Genomic DNA, 21,603 nt, shown 5'->3' on the forward strand with positions numbered 1-21,603 from the left:
ACCACCACTCTTGTCTAGGAAAGAAAATTAAGTCTCCCAGAATTCCTTTCCCTGTGTGGTTCTGGGTCAGAGGCTTCTATGAGTTTTAGAAGGTGGAAATGAAGCAGAAGCCATTATTTTTAAGAGGTCAGGGCAGTCAGATGCAGTCGCTCCACTGGCCTCTCCTAAAGCTCCACTTTATCCCCGTGGCAGGCTTCACAGACCTTTCCTTGGGCTCCCACACTGAGTCCTACTTTGGCAGCGAGAGGCAGTTTCCTAGCACTTCTCTGCCCATTCTAGAGCTGCAGGTTTCAGTCATCAGTGCCTATTCCTCTGGTCTTCCAACTGTAATTGTATCCAGCTCATTCCCTACTCCTATTTTAAACAACATGTCCAGTATACAATAAAAAACATGCAGACCTTCACTTCTCTAGTCCTCCCACATTTGCGTAGGCCTTAATTAATGTATTAAACCCCTCACTCCTATAACACTTAGAGTGGCTCAATCTTTCCCTGACTGAGCCCAGACTGATACATAGTCATAAAGCACTGCCACAACATCTGGCGGTTTGCCTCTGGGTAATGGAGCATTTCTCACCTACGGCAGAATCCTTGTGAGCTGAGCCGTAACTCCAAGAGCCTCATATCTGAATATCCCTTTTCTTGGCATATTCTTTTTCTATGTGTAAGGTTTATTTTGCTAATAATAATCATCTTATTGAGCATCAAGTAATTGTCAAGTATTAATGGTGCTCAGGCTACAAAATGCAAATGATATCTTTGTCCTTGAAAAGTCTTTACTTATTTATTTTTTAAAAAAACTACATATACGAACCAGGTGCGGTGACTCACGCCTGTAATCCCAGCACTTTGGGAGGCCAAGGTGAGTGGATCGCCTGAGATCAGCAGCTTCAGACCAGCCTGGGAAACATGGTGAAACCCTGTCACTACTAAAATATAAAAATTAGCCAGGCATGGTGGCATGCACCTGTAATCCCGGCTACTCCAGGGGCTGCGGTGGGAGAACTGCTTGAACCCAGGAGGCAGGGGTTGCAGTGAGCAGAGATCGCACCACTGAACTCCAGCCTGGGTGACAGAATGAGACTCCATTTCAAAATAAATACATACATACATACACACACAACTGTTTTTCTAAATACAAATGGTAAAACATAACACTGACCATATCTTAGAGATGCTCCCACATCATTACTTTTAAAACTATCTTATTCTGTTGAAGGGATGCATAATCTTTTTTTCAGACCAGAAAGTTGTTATTTTAACTAAACAAAGACTATAGCATCACTTTGAACTATATTAACATTTTCAGATGAAGGCATGTCTGGCATGTCCTTAGTTTAAAAGAAGCAGCATATAATATAAATCATCACAATATAATGTGAAAGTACACAAGTAAAGGTAGGTACATTGTAGCAGGAGGATCTGTGGCACAGAAGAGGTGTCATGTGAGTTGAGTTTTAAAGGACAAAATTGTAAGATGAGAAGAAGAAGGACAATCAAGGCAGAAGGAACAAAGGTATGGAGGTATACAATGTGTTGTGGGAATGAAAGAGAGGCACTGTGGTATGGTTAAAAGAATAAAAAGAGATGAGGTTGAAAAGAAAGGTTGAAAGCAGAAGGCAAAGAATCTTAATGCCATCATTCTAAAGCGTTCCAACCTGGTTTGAATGAAGCTGATCCCAAAAGACCACTGCTCTCATCAAAACAAGAAAACACCAGATAAACTAAACTTCATACTTTTCTGTAAAGCCATGAAAGAGCAGTAAATGAATGCCAAGAAGTCTAACTGAGCCAATTTCTGGAGAAGGATGAGTTCTTCTTCACAGAGAAACAAAAGCCTATTTCTAGCTACCTTGAATCAATTGCCTGTCTGGGTACAAGTGGGCAGAAAAGGAGGTCTCCCATAGGTGGAAAGATTTTGCTGAAACAAGCCAAACTTTTCGTGAGACTGTGGACTGGTATGATTAATTAGAATCTGAGAGTCCCGAGTGTAAAAACAAATCTCTTGACTTGACAATTACATGTAATACTACAAGAGAATCTTAGTACGTGCTGGAGGGAGCACAGTGAGAGACAGAGAGATCTCCCAATGCTGTGTGGTGCTTGGGTTCCAGGGCCCTGCTATAGTTGCAATCCAGAGGTAAAGTAAATTAATTTAATCTTCAACCCAACTGCCTCCCAGCTGAAATCTTGCTAAAATCAAAGAAATCAACCCCTCGTCTAAATGATACAGAAAACTAAGGTTGGGCTAAAAAGTCAAATTTCCTTAATCTCATTTGAATCCAGAGGCAAACTGAAATCAATTAAAGCTACTGCTCAGCCCCAGCTCAGCTTGATTCACTGTCAAATTTGAGTGATCACCTTAGCTACCTGCTGGAGGAAAGAACTGCTCTCTTTAACAAAAACAAAACAGAAAGTATTACCTAGTTCATTCTCTACCCTTCTTTTATACAAAAGGTCCAGTATGCAGTTAAAACTTCTAAGACATGTGAAGAAGCAAATGAGTATAGGCATACCTCATTTCACTGTGCTTTGCAGATGTTGTGTTTTTTACAAATTGAAGGTGTGTGGTAATCCTGTGGTGAGCAAGTCTGTTGGTGACATTTTTCCAACAGTATGCACTCCCTTCATGTCTCTTTATGACACTGTGGTAATTCTTGCAATATTTGAAGCTTCTTCATTATTGTATCTGTTATGGTGATGTGCAGTCAGAGATCTTTGACGTTACCATGTAATTGTTTTGGGGTGCCACGATCCTAAGCTCATATAACATAGTTAACTTAATCAATGTTGTGTATGTTCTGACTGCTACACCAACTGGCTGTTTGTCCCCCCATCTCTCTCCCTCTCCTTGGGCCTCCCTATTCCTGAGACACATTGATATTGAAAAAAGGACGATTAATAATCCAACAATGGGCTCTAAGTGTCCCAACGAAAGGAATAGTCGCATATCTCTCACTTTAAGTCAGAAGCTAGAAACGATCAAGCTTAGTGAGGAAGGTATGTTGAAAGCCAAGATAAACTGAAAGCCAGGCCTCTTGCATCAAATAGTCAAGCTGTGAATACAATGGAAAAGTTCTTGAAGTAAATTCAAGTGCTACTCCAATGAACACACAAGTGGTAAGAAAGTGAGAGTCTTACTGCAGACATGGCAAAAGTTTTAGTGGACTAGACAGATAAAGCCAGCCACGACATTCCCTTAAGCCAAAGCCTAATCCAGAGCAAGGCCCTAATTCTCTTCAATTTTATAAAGGCTGTAAGAGGAAAAGTTGGAGGCTAGTAGAGGTTGTTCATTCATGAAGATTAAGGAAAGAAGCTATCTCCATAACACAAAAGTGCAATTTTCAGCCCACTGTTGAGACCTATTGCTTAGGAAAAAAGATTCCTCACAAAATACTATTGCTCATTGACAATGCACCTTGTCACCCACGAGTTCTGATAGAGATATACAAGGAGATGAATGCTGTTTGCATGCTTGCTAACACAGTATCCATTCTGTAGTCCATGGATCAAGGAGTAATTTCTACTGTCAAGTTGGTTTTTGTTTTTTGTTTTTTTTTTTTTTTGAGATGGAGTCTCGCTCTGTTGCCCAGGCTGGAATGCAGTGGCATAATCTTGGCTCGCTGCAACCTCTCCCTCCCCGGTTCAAGCGATTCTCTTGTCTCAGCCTCTTGAGTGGCTGGGATTACACACATGCACCACCACACCCGGCTAATTTTTGTATTTTTGTAGAGATGGGGTTTCGCCATGTTGGCCAGGCTGGTCTTGAACTCCTGACCTCAGGTGATCCACCCACCTCGGCCTCCCAAAGTGCTGGGATTACAGGTTTAAGACACTGCACCTGGCCCTGTCAAGATTATTATTTAAGAAATACATTTCATAAGGCTATAGCTGCCATAGATACTAACTCCTCTGATGGATTTGCACAAAGTCAACTGCAAACCTTCTGGAAAGGATTCATCATTTTAGATGCCATTAAGAACATTCGTAATTCATGGGAGGTCAAAATTTCAATGTTAACAGGAATTTGGAAGAATCAGATGGATGACATTGAGGGGTTCAAGACTTCAGTGGAGGAAGGAACTGCAGATGTGGTAGAAATAGCAAAAGAACTATAACTAGAAGTGAGCCTGAAGATGTGGTTGAATTGCTACAATCTTATGATCGAACTTGAATGAATGAGGAGTTGCTTCTTAGGAATGAGCAGAGAAAGTGGTTCTTGAGATGGAATCTACTCCCGGTGAAGATGCTGTGAACATTGTTGAAAAGACAGCAAAGGATATAGAATATTACATAACAAAACAAATTGCTATAGTCATCCCAATCTTTAGCTACCGCCACCCTGAATGGTCTAGCAGTCATCAACATGGAGGTAAGAGTCTCCACCAGCAAAGTGATTATGACTTGCTGAAGGCTTGGATGATTGCTAGCATTTTATTTTTTTAGCAATAAAGTATTTTAAATTAAGGTATATGCATTATGTTTTCTTTTGACATAATGCTACTATAGACTGAACAGACTACAATATAGTGTATAACTTTTATATGTATTGGGAAACCAAATTATGTGTGACTTGCTTTATTGGGATATTCACTTTATTTTGGTGGTCTGGAACCAAACCCACAGCCTCTCCAAGGTGTGCCTATAACCCATAATAAAGAAACAAAGTCAACAGGGAGAGACCCATGGATGAAGATTTTAAAGGTTATTATGAATATGCTAAATAATTTAGAGGAAAAGATCAACAGAATGGGTAAAGAGCAAAGAATTCCAGCAGAGAAAGGGAAATTCTAGAACTGAAAAATAAATGATCTGAAATGAAGAAGTCACCAGATGGGCTTAACAGCAGACTGGACACAGAAAAAGAAGGGATCAATGAATTCAAAGGTAGGCTAATAAAAACTAATCAAAACTGAGGCCCACACAGGAGATGGCAGTAGAACGGATCAGCGAATTTGGTATATTATAATCAAACTGCTGAAAACCAAAAATAGGGAAAAATCTCATAGCAGTCAAAGAAAAAAAAATTACACTCATAAGAATGTCAGCTTACTTTCATCAAAAACATGGGAAGCCAATAAAATAGTATCTTTTTAATGTTGAAAGTTAAAAAAAAAAATACAAAACAACCAACAGCCTAGAACTCTATGTCCGGCAAAATATTCTCAAATTAAAAAAAAAAAAAAACCACATTTTCCCGCCCGCCACCTCGCCCGGCTAATTTTTTGTATTTTTAGTAGAGACGGGGTTTCACCATGTTAGCCAGGATGGTCTCGATCTCCTGACCTCGTGATCCGCCTGCCTCAGCCTCCCAAAGTGCTGGGATTACAGGCATGAGCCACCATGCCTGGCCCAAAAAACACATTTTCAAATTAAAAAAAAAAAACCTAAGAGCATTAGTAGTCAACATATCTTTACTCTAAGAACTGCTAAAGGAAGTTCATCAGACTAAAGAGAAATGATGCCAGATGAAAATCTGGATCTTCAAGTAAAGAACAAAGAGCCCAACTGTGGCCCACAAAGCATAATATGTTTACTATCTGGATTTTTTTTTTTTTTTTGAGATGGTATCTCACTCTGTTGCCCAGGCTGGAGTGCAGTGAAGCGATCTCAGCTCACTGCAAGCTCCGCCTCCTGGGTTCATGCCATTCTCCTGCCTCAGCCTCCCAAGTAGCTGGGACTACAGGCACCCATAACCAAGCCCAGCTAATTCTTTTTGTATTTTTAGTAGAGACAGGGGTTTCACCGTTAGCCAGGATGGTCTCAATCTCCTGACCTTGTGATCCACCCGCCTGGGCCTCCCAAAGTGCTGGGATTACAGGTGTGAGCCACTGCGCCCAGCCTACTATCTGGATTTTTACAAAATAAAAAATGTGCAGCCCATGTCTTAGAGTAACCACTATAAGCAAAAACAAAAAAAACAAAGAGGTATAGCTAAAAAGAGGAGATAATATATAAAATGGAATACCAAAAAAGATTAATCCAAAAGAAGGCAGGAAAAGAGAAACAAAGAAACAAAAATAGATGATCCAAATAAAAAACAGCAAGATGGTAGTTTTAAATCCAATCAGATGAATAATTACATTAAATGTAAGTGGATTAACTCTTCATTTAAAAGGCAGAGACTATAAAACTGGATTAACAAACAAAGCCAGCTATATAAAGACACAGATTAAAAGTAAAAGAATGGGGAAAATATACCATGTATATAATATACATAAAAACACTGTTGTGGCTATATTCATATCAGACAAAGTAGACTTTCAGAGGGTAACAGCAGAGATAAAGAGAAATATTTCATAATTACAAAAGAGTTAATTCTTCAAGAAGGTCTAAATGGGTGTGTTCCCAATAATATAGATCCTAAATACATGAAACAAAATTGCTAGAAATGTTAGGAAAAATTGAAAAATTCATAATTTTCCCAACAATAAAGCAGACCAAAAAATCAAATAAGATTTAGACTGTAACAACGCTATAAAATTTCTTGACCTCACTGATATTTACAGAACTCTGCAACAATCACAGAATACAGATTTTTTCAAGTGATCACATAAGACCATATACTGGCCATAAAACAATATTCAGTATATTTCAAAGGACTGAAACAAACCGTAATGAGTGTTCTCTGACCATAATGGTCACATTAGAAATCAACGACAAAAAGATAATGAAAAAATACCCAAATACTAGAAAAGTAAATGTCATTCTAAGAAGTCTAGACTCTATCCTGTAGTAACAGTGGAGTCATTCATGAATTTTAAGTAAGGAGACCTAATTTGGGTAACTGGGTGAATAAGCATGCTATATATGGAGACAGAAAAAAACAGGAACAAGCAGTTTTTGCTGGGTATAGGAACCAGAAAACACAAGTATGCATTCATTCCAGGCTTTACCTTTAATGTAAGAATATCAATTCCAACTGCTGCTGCAGCTGTTTGTTGTTTGGTTTAGGGATTTAATCTAACCCCTGTCCCAGCTGACTTCATTTTCATGTTTCTTCTTGTTTGTTACTGTGGGTTCTGCACCTTGGTACATGCTTTTCCATTTGATCACTTGCTCTTCCTCAGTACTATCTACTCAGGTTTCCAACTAAATATTCCATTCATAAATTGGATCTGCTTTTCAGCTCTCTCTTTAAGTTTAGCAACCAGGTCCTTGAATTGTTTTGGGGTTTGAGCCATATGCCCTGAGGACTCTGTTCCTCAAATCTGCTCTCTGGCTCATAGGTACTGCAAGTATAGATGAGCACAGCATCATCCCCACTCTCAAGGTGGATTCCTGCTCAGTTTAATGAACAATTCCACCTAGCTTCTGCCTCTCAGGGAACAAGTTTAGAAAATAAATTCAATTTTGGACTTTGAATTTGAGGTCCTTGAGAGCATCCTGGTGGACACATACAGAAGACAGCTGGAAACAATGAACCTAGGGCTCAGGAAAGAGACCCTCTAGGAAATACAGATTTATGATAATCAGCAAATAGGTTGTAATGAAAGCCCTATGAGTGGATGAGCTTGAGCAAGGAGACTATAAAATAGGAGTCCTTACTCTGTCGGGCTTCTAGCACACATGCATCCACTGAAATTGTGGCTAATAGGAGTCCTTAATCTGATGGACTTCTGGAATATCTATGTATCCACTGAAATTGTGAGTGAAATCTGTGTATTCACGTGTCTGTATTTCTGAGGTGGGGATCCACAGGATTCATCAAATTCTCAAATAAGTTCCTAAGTCTAAAAAGGTTAAGAATCTATGCAAGAAGGCTGAGGATGTAACCTAGACAGCACCATTTACTGAAATATACTATAATTTTAGGATTAGAGACTACGGTGGGACAGGGTACAAAATATGTCAACGTTTCATTACCAATTTACTATGTGAGTCACAGTAACCATGAAGCATAATTATCTATTCAATATTGGGCAATATGTCCCTAAAATGTGCTGACTCAATATTACTTGCAGACTACCCAGAATTGTGCCAAAAAAAAAAAAAAAACAGCATTTTTAGGCTTAGAGATATAAATCCTATATTCTCAGTCAAAAAACAGCATTTTTAGGCTTAGAGATATAAATCCTATATTCTCAGTCAAAATGTGATTTTTCTCCCACTCTCACCCCATAACTAAGGAAAACACCTTCCCCAGCCACCTCTTTCTCTGGGGCCCATCTCATATCATAGCTAACAATCAACAATCTCTTTTCAAGCACTGCTTTATAAAACCTCATGATCATCAGTGCTGGGTACATTAGCATCTGACTTATTACAGGCAAAAAAGCTTTGAAGATACACAGGATTTAGTATGCAAAAAGGTCTTACGAAAACTATCCTCACAAAACAAGACTGTCAGTTTGTATGCATTACCACAAAAGGCCCAAAAACACCATTATAGTTCACACTTCATCTTTTCTTCCTCAAAATTATCTGTCACTTTAAAGATAGGCAGAGACAGGGGAAAAAAAAAAGGTGGGTGTTTTTTCATTTCAGTGGGTATTTTGAAATCCTTTCCAAAACCACAAGTGTGTATGAAATAGATTCTTTAGTCACATGGATTCAAACCATAGCATTTTTCCCAACCCACCACTCAAGAAAGCAAAGGATAATCTAGCCAAGCCAATTTGCACGTAGGAAAACTATAATATAATGTCTACTGCCTAAGAACTCTCAAAATAGCATTGTACATGCATCTTGGTAATAAAAAACCCTTTCACTATTGTGCAAAGGAGATAGCTGTGAATTACCAATTACAAAGAGCTCACAAAACTTTAATACATATAAAACTTTGAAGAGTGGCTCACGTAATCCTAGCACTTTGGGAGGCCAAGGCAGGTAGATCACTTGAGGTCAGGAGTTTGAGATCAGCCAGGCCAACACAACAAAACCCTATCTTAAATTAAAAAAAAAAAAAAAAAATTAGCTAGGCATGGTAGCATGTGCCTATAATCCCACCTGAGACAAGAGAATCATCACTTGAACCCAGGAGACACAGCTTGCAGTAAGCCAAGATTGTGCTAACAGACCAAGGCTCTGTCTCAAATAAAGTAAAAACTTAAAAGACAGTTCATAAAAGAATATATACATATAGCTAATAACTGGAAAATGTTCAGTTACATTAATCAATGAAATCTATTAAAACCAACAAAAATCTAAAATAAATTACCTCAATTATGCTGGTAGTTCAAAGGCTTTTTGTTTGTTTTTTGTTTTTGTTTTCTTGAGACAGGGTCTCGCTCCATCACCCAGGATGGAGTGCAGTGGCACAATCTCAGCTCACTGTAACCTCAAAATCCTGGGCTCAAGCAATCCTCTCACCTCAGCCTCCCAAACAGCTGAAACCAGAGGCATGTGCCACCACACCTGGCTAACTTTTGTATTTTTTGTAGAGATGGGGTTTTGCCACGTTGTCCAGGCTGGTCTTGAACTCCTGAGCTCAAGTGATCCACCCACCTCAGCCTCCCAAAATGCTGGGATTACAGGCGTGAGCCACTGTGGCCAGCCCAAAGTTTTTTTTGTTGTTGTTGTTCTTTTTTTTTTTTTTTTTTTTTTTGAGACAGAGTCTCGCTCTTTCACCCAGGCTGGAGTGCAGTGGCGTGATCTCGGCTCACTGCAGGCTCCGCCTCCCGGGGTTCACGCCATTCTCCTGCCTCAGCCTCCCGCGTAGCTGGGACTACAGGCGCCCACCAGCTTGCCCGGCTAATTTTTTGTATTTTTAGTAGAGACGGGGTTTCACCGTGTTAGCCAGGATGGTCTCGATCTCCTGACCTCGTGATTCACCCGCCTTGGCCTCCCAAAGTGCTGGGATTACAGGCATGAGCCACCGCGCCCGGCCTGTTGTTGTTTTTTAATATCAATAGATATCAAACACCTTTTAAAAATCTCAGATACTTTAACCTGGTTTAGTTCTATTTTTATTGGTCCTACCTTAAAAAAAAAATCCTAAAATTGAGTATATGCAAAGATGTTCACTGCAGCATAATTTGTCAAAGAGAAAACAGTAAACAACAAAATGGTAAAATCGATTATAGAACATCTACCAGGGAAATGTATTTTGTTTGTTGATTTATTCATTCATTTACTACTGTGTTTCAGAAAGAATTTAAGGTGGCTTCTATGAAGGTTTATAACTACAAAAATTATGTTTAAAAAGCATGCACACAATGGGAAAATGCTCATGAATATTAAAAGGGCTGGATACAAAACTGTGTGTATATAAAGGTAAGATAATATATGTAATCTTACCTTTGTTTAACATAATGCAGAGGAGAGAAAATACATCAAAATATTAAGAATAATATGTGTAAACAAATAAGAAAATAAAAAGAATAATATGTGTATATGTCTAGGTGGGAACATTACAGGTGATTTTTATTCTCTTATCCTTTGAATTTTGTAAGTTTCATATAATGAGCTTATATTTTTATAATGGAAATATTTATATATATATAAAAAGTGTAAAGAGGATAGCGATTATTATTTTTTTTAATTTGCCCTCATATGTGATGGTTTACAAGAAGGCAGCTCTTCCCATATAGCTGCTAATAATGAATTGAAAAGGGGACATAAAAGTAATACCTAAGAAAAAGGAATTCACATAGAAATTAATCTCATGAAATAAATGTGGCATAAATTTGTCAATTAAAGTTATCAAAAGACAGAATAAAAACATGATACGGTATATGGTTGTAGGGAGGGAAGGACATTGATATAAACAAGAGAATATCAGACAAAGCCAAGGAATTTTCACCTTGGAATCAAATAGCCTATCAGTGAACTTATGCTAACATGGTTGTCTTATTTGAAATGTAGTTTCAAAAAAGAATATACATAAGTGACACAAAAAACTGCAGTTGACAGGGACTAGGGAATGAAGAGTATGGGTACAGAATTTCAGTTTGGGAAGACGAAAAATGTTCTGGAGATGGATGGTGAATGTATTTAATGCCACTGAATTGTGCACTTTAAAAGTGTTAGAGTGGTAAATTTTATGTTAAATATATCTTACTGCAATAAAGAAAAGAATGTACAAGATCTGATTTGAAATAGACTCAACTGGTAGGCTATATAATCTAATTAGCTGTGAGTTTTCAGCACTTTCTGAAACAATATTTTGTAAAGACGTGAGCATAACTTATTAAAATAAAAACTGTAATGTCACTTTAATAGCAACTTTCTCTTAATCAGAAGGCTAGTGTTTAATAATTTTTCTAGCGTAACCAATGTTTAGCTTTTAGGTATCCAAAAATTATGCCTCATCTAAACAAAGGTTTAAAAGTAAAGCGGCTATTAGATTTACAGAAACAAAGAAATCAGAAGTAAGGTCACTAATAATTATGGTGTTTATGCAGATCTGCAGTAATTGGCTGAGAATAAATCTCCCAACAGTGAGTATCATTCCTAGAAACTGAGCAAAATACCCTAAGAACTATCCCCAATGAGCCAGTTATCCTTAAAATGCAGTGGAAGACTTCTGATAAGAAAGCATTCTACAAATATAATTTTTCTTTGTTCTTTTTTCTTATTTTGAGACGGGGTCTTGCTCTGTCACCCAGGCTACAGTGCAGTGGTATAGTCTCAGCTCACTGCAGCCTTGACCTCTCAGGCTCAATCAATCCTCCCATCTCAGCCTCCCAAGTAGCTGGGACTAGAGTCATGCGCCACCATGCCTGGCTAATTTTTATATTTTTTGTAGAGATGGGGGTCTCACTATGTTGCCCAGGCTGGTCTTGAAATCCTGGGCTCACTCCCACCTCGGCCTTCCAAAGTGCTGAAACTACAGGTGTCAGCCCTATGCTGGGCCCAAATTTTTCTTTCTTTTTTTTTTTTGAGATGGAGTCTTGTTCTGTTACCCAGGCTGGAGCGCAGTGGCGTGATCTCTGCTCACTGCAAGCTCTGCCTCCCAGGTTCATGCCATTCTCCTGCCACAGCCTCCCGAGTAGCTGGGACTACGGGTGCCCACCACCACACCTGGTTAATTTTTTGTGTATTTAGTAGAGAAGGGGTTTCACCGTGTTAGCCAGGATGGTCTCGATCTCCTGACCTTGTGATCCACCCGCCTCGACCTCCCAAAGTGCTGGGATTACAGGCATGAGCCAGCGTGCCAGGCCGCTGGGCCCAAATTTTTCTAATTCAAAATAATTTTCTGATCATTAAACAGCAAGAAATAAAATAAGAAAAAAATGTATTCAGATCCCAAATTCAAAATCTAGTTTTCTCAGTTGCTTTAAAAAATCTCACTTACCCTTCGAGTGTTTTCAATAATTTTGGGATCAGGTTTTCCATAGTTAGGTGGGTTGGCATATGGGTCATATCCAAGTTTGGCAAGCATAGGAGCAATCACTGCCATGTCTTGTAAAACATCTGGCGGTATCTTCCCAACCCATTTTGATAGAGCTCCTACATTGACTGGCTTGATTACTTGGTCTGTAGATCTCTCCACTCTGAAAACAACATAATATGAACAAATATTTATTTAAAATTTAGAAAATCATGCCTTAAAACCACTATAAATTATGTTTTAATGACTAACAGTTTTAATTGTCTGGATTACAAAACAATTGAGAAAGAGGGCACTAATCAGGTTTGACACTATTTACCAGAATTAAAAAATAATTTAAGATTGACAGGGATAATATTGGCAATCTCAGATTTCTAGAAATAGGAAAAAGGTTTAGCCGAAACATATGCATTAAATGTTTTGACACTGTAATTACAACATCCAGGAAAAAAACAGTAACAAAATATACGGCTGCTTAGAAAAACTGCCAGTCAACTTACTTGAAATGCTTACCAAAAAAAAAGATAGACTGATGGATGGAAAGAGGGACAAATAGATGGTCAAACAGATGGACAGTGATAAAGTAAATACAGCAACATGTTAATGGCAGAATCTAGCTGGTGGGTATAAGTCTTTCAATTCTTCTGTACATTTTAACTTTTCATAACAAAATGTTGGGGGAAAACTGCCAACCATAAACCACTAAGAATGTAAAATATTCACTTGTTCTATTTTCCTGCTGACTTCCTTAAAAATCGTATTTTCTACAGAAGAAAAAAAAGGGCTGTTTTTGATTTTCAATATTACAGGATTCAATATTACAGAATAAATGTGTTCTACCTCTTGACATGGAAATTTACTCTAAGCCTGTAGTGATTATACTCACTATATTTGACTAAATAACTAGCAACCTCAGGATAAAATATAGCATGAAATGACATTTGGATTTAAGCTGGATCTGAATTAGATTTTGGCCAAATGGCTATAAAACAGAAATGCTTAAAAGAGACTTTTATATCGTAATACATAAAAAGTCATTCAAACATAGTATTCTAAGAAAAGGTAAAGGCCCTTTTAATTAAGAATATAACCTCTCAGTGAATAATCATTATCTGATGAGGAGTCTCCTAAATGGGCTCTGCTTCCAAAATAATAGAAAAACAATGCCTCTTCCCTGGGATTCTGTGGGGCTACCTGCTCCAGGTTTCCCTCCTGCCTCAAGAGCCACATTCCTTTCTCCCTTTTCAAATATTTCTCCAGGACTCCACTGAACCCAATGCTCCCTTCACTCTATCTATTCTCCCTGTATTGTTTCATCCCTAATGTTCTTTGCTTGACATTCTTAACCTGTGTAAAGAACATCCTGGTTTGCCCAGGACAGGTCCAGTTTACACCTAGCATAATTTACCTCAGCGTAATTATTAAAAGCACCTGCCATTCACTCCCATCAGTGTTCAGGAATGAGCAGAGGATGTTATATATGTATTGCATAAACCGTATTACTTTTCTAAAATCCAAAAAATTCTGAATTCTGAAACACATCTGTGTTAAGTATTGGGGTCACACATAGAGTCTTGTATGTCATGACTGGGAAGCTGGGCTTACCTTGAAGATAATAAGGAATAAGTGAAGAGTTTTAATAACAACTGATATGAACAAAGTATTATTATTAGCATTCAGTGCTGATAACTATGGGAAGAATAATTGGAGAATGAGGCAAGTGGGGTCAGGAAAATCAGAATAGATGCTCAACATGTTGGAAGAAAAGAAATGATTAAGGCTTCAATTAGATTAAATGAATTAGAAATAGAGATGAGACAAATTCCAAAGATAATTTTTAAAACTGCTAAGACACTGGGAGACCGAAGTGGGTGGATCATTTGAGGTCAGGAGTTCGAGACCAGCCTGGCCAACATGGCGAAATCCCATCTCTACTAAAAATACAAAAATTAGCCAGGTGTGGTGATGCATGTCTGTAATCCCAGCTACTTGGGAGGCTGAGGCAGGAGAATTGCTTGAACCCGGGAGATGGAGTTCAAGCTCCAACAGAGACCACACCACTGCACTCCAGCCTAGGCAACAGGGTAAGACTCCATCTTAAAAAAAAAAAAAAAAAGGTAAGACAGTGGCCAATTAGATATGGCGGGGTGAAGAAGAAGAGAAAGGAGTCTATGATTAATTAATATTTGACTTGAAGGACAGATGTTTGTTGGTCATTCAATAATATAGACAGTATGAAGAAAAAGCATGTGGGTTTTTGATGTTGTTGCTTTGTTTTGTTTGACGTGTAGAGAACAATAAAAAACATGTAAATTAATAGCAATCCGAAGATCACCAAAAATCTTGAGAAAAAATTTGAATTGACTGGAATGTACTGGATGCTCACTAAACAATGGCCATTATTATTTCACACTGATGATAGCTCTGGTTCATCAGAATAGCGAAAGCCATATTTATAATTATGATTGAATAAATGATTTGAAGAAAAAGTATAATCATTTCTTGTCTTAAAAAGAGCTCTAAAATAAAAGACTTTGCAAAGGCTTTGCTATATAACCGCTGAGTTTACAAGAGCCGCTAGCAGCAAATGCAGTTAACTATGGCCTCTCAAAGGGAAGAACATGGGAAACCTGTGCATATCAGTCAAGTGTTTCTCTTTAAGATCAGCAGAAATGACATTTTATATATATCAAGCATAAAATTTAAATTCAACAGTCACTTCTTAAATACCCACTATGTGGGTTTGATATTAAGGATACAAAGATGACTGATTAGGCCATGCCCTGCCTCTCAAGATACTCAGAATCCAGCAAGAGAGACAAAGGTACACATGACGAATACATAGCATCATAAATGAAATGACAGAAGTTAGAGACAATATGACAGAAGTAGGTCATTCTTTTCATGGGGTAACACATGACTAGGGCAAGTTACTAAGCAGCTAAGGCAAGGGTTAGCATCTATGAGTCACACATTAAATTAAATTGGCTCACACTGCCTGTTTTTGTCTGGCCTGCAAGCAAAAAATGGCTTTTACATTTTTAATGTTTTAAATAAAAATAATCACGTTTCATTACACATGAAAATCACGTGAAATTCGAATATCAATATCCATAAGTAAAGTTTACTGGAACACAGCCACACTCATTCATGTATAGATTGTCTATGGCTGCTCTTGTACTACAACGGCAGAGTTGAATAGCTGAGGAAGAGACCATATGGCTTGCAAAATCTAAAATATTTACTATCTAACCCTTACAGAAAAACTTTGTCAACCCTGATGTAGGACTGTATCCTAAGGAAAAATAGGCTTTCTGTGTGTGGTCTCAGGTGATGTCTTCCTGACAGAAGGACCACATCAATATTCACATTCATGGAGATAACCTGGTTTTTTTTTTTTTTTTTTTTTTTTTGAGACAGACTCTTGCTCTGTCACCCAGGCTGGAGTGCAGTGACGCAACCTCAGCACACTGTAACCTCTGCCTCCTGGGTTCAAGTGATTCTCCTGCCTCAGCCTCCTGAGTAGCTGGGATTACCGGCACACATCACCATACCCAGCTAATTTTTGTATGTTTAGTGGGGTTTTGCGACGTTGGCCAGGCTGGTCTTGAACTACTGACCTCAGGTGATCTGCCCACCTCGGCTTCCCAAAGTGCTGGGACTACAGGAGTGAGCCACCGTGCCCAGCCACGTGGTATGGTTAGAGAATAGCAAGTGAGGAGAGCTAAGAATGTATTGAAGCTACTAAGTTGGGAGGATGGAAGGGAGAAAAGAAACAAGCATTTACTCAGTGTTGCACTTATTGGGTTCAAGAAACACATTCGTTCAACCCAAAGGATAGATCATTAAAATAAAATAGAAAATGAGAACAAGATACGATGCAGTCCCAATCTTCAAGGAGGTCACGGTCTGGTTGGGGAGCCACACAAACATTCCACATTGAAACTCTCAGAGTTGCCTCTTAGTCCCGCATCAGCTCTCTGGGCTTCACTTTTCCCTCTTTCCATGGGTTCCAGTTATTTAGCTTATGTTTTTCTAAGAGGCAGCAAAGTGTAGTGGAGAGAACGCAGACCTAGAAGTCAGGTCTGTATGATCTAGCTTTGTAATCTAAGAAAAACTCTGATCCTAAGAGACTGGGGATAATGACCACTAACAGACAGAGGCACAGTTTCCAAAACATTTTCAAAGCAGGAGTTGACAACTATTGCTCTAATCTGGCCTGCTGCCTGTTATGTAAATAAAGTTTTACTAGAACACAATCATGGCCATTTGTTCCTGTACTGCCTATGGCTGCTTTTGCTCTGTAACAGAAGAGCTCAATGCTTACAACAGAAATCATATGGCCTGCAAAGCTAAAAATATCTGGCCCTTTACTGAAAAAGTTTGCCAATTTTTGTTCAAAAGGATACAGTGATTAGAGGGAAATGGGCCTGGAACTGAGAGCCTAATTTTCTTCTCTCGATAATAACCTGCAGACTGCAAGGAGCTCATTAAATCTCCCCTATTCCTTCAGTCCTTCCAGAATTAACCAACATTTAGACCTAAAGCATACTAGGGTATGAACTAGATACCATTCTACCCCCCTTTAGCTTACTGGGACCTCAAAACACAGTGCCTCACAGACTGGTACATTTCAATACACACAGCCCATGCACACTGAGACAAGGTATCTGTGACTCAGCAAGTTCTCCCCAGTCCCAAGTGCCCAGGCTTCCTTCCCTCTGTGGCAGTCACAGTGGCAGCAACTCCTCCTCAAGGAATGGGGTCTATGCCAAAGTCCTGAATGACTGAGGTGAATATAATTCTCCACGACATTCATTTTAAGCATGGATCTTCCATGAGACTCAGTTAAACACTACAGCCAGGCTGACTGCCAAACCACAGGTCTGAATTATGATACCCAGGAACTACTACAAGAAACCAAATCCTCCATATTAAAGCATAGGGGATGGAACGGACATGCAAAAAGGAATGAGTGAAAGAGTACATAATCCAAGTGGTTAGGTTTATTACAGTAAAACATGTAATGAAATACCATTAAAAACCATGTTTTCAAAGACTTTCACTATTAGAAAATGCTCAGGTCATGTCTTGTGAAAGAAGATTTTAAAATGTATATACAATAGAAATTCAACTTTGTGAAAATGTGTTCTACAGACCAATAATGCATTCCTAAATTGAATTAGCACTAAAAAACCTACCAACCAGAAAAAGCCCTAGACAGGAGGGATTCATAACCAAATTCTATCAGATGTATAAAGAAGACCTTGTGATAATACTACTGAAACTATTCCCAAAAATTCAGGAAGAGGGACTCCTTGCCAACTTATTCTATGAGGTCAGCATCATTCTCATACCAAAACCTAGCAGAGATACAACAAAAAAAGAAAACTTCAGGCCAATATCCCTGATGAACGTAGATGCAAAAATCCTCAACAAAAATACTAGGAAACAGAAACTAGAAGCACATCAAAAGGCTAATCCACCACAATCAAGTAGGCTTTATCCCTGGGATGCAAGGTTGGTTCAACACACACAAACCAATAAACGTGACTCATCACATAAACAGAACTAAAGACAAAAACTACATGATCATCTCGATAGACACAGAAAATGCTTTCAATAAAATTCAGCATCCCTTCATGTTAAAAACCCTCAACAAACTAGGCATCGAAGGAACATACCTCAAAACAATAAGTGATATCTATGACAAACCCACAGCCAACATCCAGAACATGCTGAAATGTTCTGGAGGGCCCACAGATGTGGAAATAATGTATTTGTAAGAATTATATTAAACAATCTTTATTTGATAAATAGTACCTTACAATTCTAATGCTATCTATCAAACTTCAATAAGAGCAATTTCAGCATCAAGTAATGAACAATAGCTAAACTAACAAGAAATCAATCAAAAGTGCTTTAAAGGGAGCAGCACCAGTTGATGTGCTGCTGGAAGCATACCATACTGGAAGTTTTCCCATTGAGAACCAGAGTAAGACCAGGATGCCGTCTCTCACCACTCCTACTCAACACAGTAGTGGAAGTCCTAGACAGAGTAGTAAGAAAAATAAATAAATGCATCCAGGAAGCGTGGAAGTCAACTATCTTCCATATTTGCAGATGATATGCCTTTATACCTAGAAAACCCCACAGTCTCTGCCCAAAAGCTCCTAGATCTGATAAACAACTTCAGTAGGTTTCAGGATACAAAATCATTGTACAAAAATCAATAGCACTTCCATACACCAACAATATCCAAGCTGAGAGCTAAATCAAAAACACAATCCCATTCACAATGGCCACGAAAACTTGAACCGTGTGTGTCAGACCCATGACCTACAAGAAGATGGCCCAAGATCTGGCCCAGGAATTGGAGAAAGACACTTCCAATGCTTAGGGGAAGACCCTCTTCTATGAGAAAACAGCCCAAGAATGCTGGATGGCTGCCACGTCCACTGTGCGAGTGCTCTAGGTGCTCTAGAAAGAAAATGACCACAATAGGCAGAAGCCAGTTGACTGTGAGGTCAAGTTCCAGCCTTTCCCAAGCTGTCCTTTGGTGCCTGGATTTCCGTCTGCAACCCACAAGGGCCGAGAAGTGCCAGGAGGACTGTGGACCACCACGCCCCCAGGAGGGAGGCAGGTCACAATGTGATGGCTTAGGTCCAGAGCACCTGCTGGTTTGATTCCGTTTTCCCTGTAGGAGAGTCCTGAATGCCCAGAGCCTTAGCAGCACATCAGCTAGTGCTGCTCCATTTAAAGCCCTTTTGATTGATCTCTTGTTAGTTTAGCTACTGTTCATTACTTGATGCTGAAATTGCTCTTATTGAAGCTTGATAGATAGCATTAGGATTGTAAGGTACTATTTATCAAATAAAGATTGTTTAATATAATTCTTACAAATACATTATTTCCACATCTCTGGGCCCCCTAGAATTATACAGAATAAGTATTGTATTTTCATTTAGAGAAAAGGCCTCTCTTACCCCAACATCATTGTGTTTGATATGGATAGGAAGGTTTAAAACAAAGACCGTTTCTGATCTATGAGCTGTTATTAGAAAATAGTAGAGTAAATTGGCCAGAATAAGCTTTAGTTTTAAAACAAAACAAAACAAAAAAAGAAAAGAAAAGAGTATGCTTATGTATTGCTGGTGGGAATGTAAATTAGTTTAGCCACTGTGGACAGCAGTTCAAAGATTTCTCAAAGAACTTAGAACTACCATTAGACCCAGTAACCCCCTAGTAACCCCCTTACTGGGTATATACCCACAAGAATATAAGTCATTCTACTATAAAGACACATGTAACTGTATGTTCATCGCAGCACTGTTCACAATAGCTAAGACATGGAACTAACCTAAATGCCCACAACAGTGGACTGGATGATGAAAATGTGGTAGATATACACCACGAATACTACACAGCTATAAAAAAAATGAAATAATGTCCTTTGCAGCAACATGGATGGAGTTGGAGGCCATTATCCTAAGCAAATTAATACGAGAACAGAAAACCAAATACTGCATGTTCTCACTTATAAGTGCTAGCTAAGCACTGAGTACACATAGATACAAAGAGGGGAACAACAGACGCTTGGGCCTACTTAAGGGTCGAGGGTGGGAGGAAGGTGAGGATCGAAAAACTACCCATAGAGTACTATGCTTATTACTGGGTGATGAAACAATCTGTACACCAAACTCCCATGACAGACAATTTACCGGTAGCAAACCTGTGCATGTACTCCCTGAACCTAAAAGTTGGAAAGAAAAAAGCAGTGTGTTCTAAATGCATGTTATATGTATGTTTACAATCATATCAGAATGTTTACAATGAAGCATGATTTTTATTTTCTTACCTAACTTACCCATATTTTCCAATTTTCTTTTTTTTTTTTTTTGAGACGGAGTCTCGCTCTATCGCCCAGGCTGGAGTGCAGTGGCGCAATCTCGGCTCACTGCAAGCTCTGCCTCCCGGGTTCACGCCATTCTCCTGCCTCAGCCTCTCCGAGTAGCTGGGACTACAGGCGCCCGCCACCACGCCCGGCTAGTTTTTTTTGTATTTTTAGTAGAGACAGGGTTTCACTGTGGTCTTGATCTCCTGACCTCGTGATCCGCCCGCCTTGGCCTCCCAAAGTGCTGGGATTACAAGCGTGAGCCACCGCGCCCGGCCTATTTTCCAATTTTCTATGATAAACAATCTCTTTTTTTTTTTTTTTTTTTCAGACTGAGTCTCGCTCTGCCACCCAGGCTGGAGTGCAGTGGTGCGATCTCGGCTCACTGCAAGCTCCACCTCCCGGGTTCACGCCATTCTCCTGCCTCAGCCTCCCAGTAGCTGGGACTACAGGCGCCCGCCACCAAGCCCAGCTAATTTTTTTTGTATCTTTAGTAGAAACAGGGTTTCACCGTGTTAGCCAGGATGGTCTCAATCTCCTAACCTCGTGATCCGCCCGCCTCGACCTCCCAAAGTGCTGGGATTACAGGCGTGAGCCACTGCGCGCGGCCCAATGTCTTTCTTTACCTCATGCTGTCATGGGACTGGCAGAATCACAAAGAGTATCTTCACTCAGAAGTCTAATAACTATCTCAAGCTCAACATGGTCCAAACTGAACTCTTTATGTCACCCCTAAAGTCTACCTTACCTGCACGGCAGCCTCAGCCTCCTAATCTCAGTTAAAAGCAACTCCATTCTTACAGTTGCTCAGAACAAAACCAGAGTTATTTTTCAACTACATTCTCTCATACTTCACATCAAATCCATCAGGAAATCTTATCAACTGTACCTCAAAATATATGCAAATCTGGCCACTTTCTCATTAACTCCACCGCTGCTCCCCAAGTCCAAACCAACATCTCTCACCTGGATTTCTGCAATTTTTTTTTTTTTTTTTTTGAGATGGAGTCTCTTTCTTGTTGCCCAGGCTAGAGTGCAGTGGCACAATCTCAGCACACTGCAACCTCCACCTCATGGGCTCAAGCAATTCTCCAGCGTCAGCCTCCTGAGTAGCTAGGATTACAGGCGCCCACTACCATGCCCAGCTAATTTTTGTATTTTTAGTAGAGACAGGGTTTCGCCATGTTGGCCAGGCTGGTCTCAAACTCCTGACCTCAAGTGATCCACCCAGCCTATTTCTGCAACATTCTTCTAATAGGTCCCCCTACTTCTTCCTCTACATCCCTGTGGTCTATTCTCAGTCTATCACCAGACAGAGGCTTTAAAACACCAGTCAGGTCACGTCACTCCATTGCCCAAAATCCTGCAATGACTCCCTAGTCACTTAGAGTCTAGGCACTGGAAATGAGAGGGAATCTGAGTAATCACAGAATGG

General features: G+C 39.4%; 1 protein-coding gene across 4 annotated transcripts in view; it reads right to left on the minus strand.

Annotated features, from left to right (window-relative positions):
- The window catches only part of TPST1 (tyrosylprotein sulfotransferase 1), a 146,310-nt gene that overhangs the window by 57,003 nt on the left and 67,704 nt on the right, over positions 1–21,603 (minus strand). For 3 of the 4 annotated variants that reach the window (XM_030795644.1, XM_003281782.3, XM_030795643.1), the window contains exon 3: positions 12,239–12,437. The exons of the other annotated variant lie outside the window; for it this stretch is intronic. In XM_030795644.1, the coding sequence (XP_030651504.1) occupies positions 12,239–12,437 (199 nt within the window). The remainder of the gene's footprint in view (positions 1–12,238; positions 12,438–21,603) is intronic. 4 annotated transcript variants of the gene reach the window in all.

Source organism: Nomascus leucogenys, chromosome 17, assembly GCF_006542625.1.
Source record: "Nomascus leucogenys isolate Asia chromosome 17, Asia_NLE_v1, whole genome shotgun sequence".
In the NCBI taxonomy this organism is placed as follows: Eukaryota; Metazoa; Chordata; class Mammalia; order Primates; family Hylobatidae; genus Nomascus; species Nomascus leucogenys.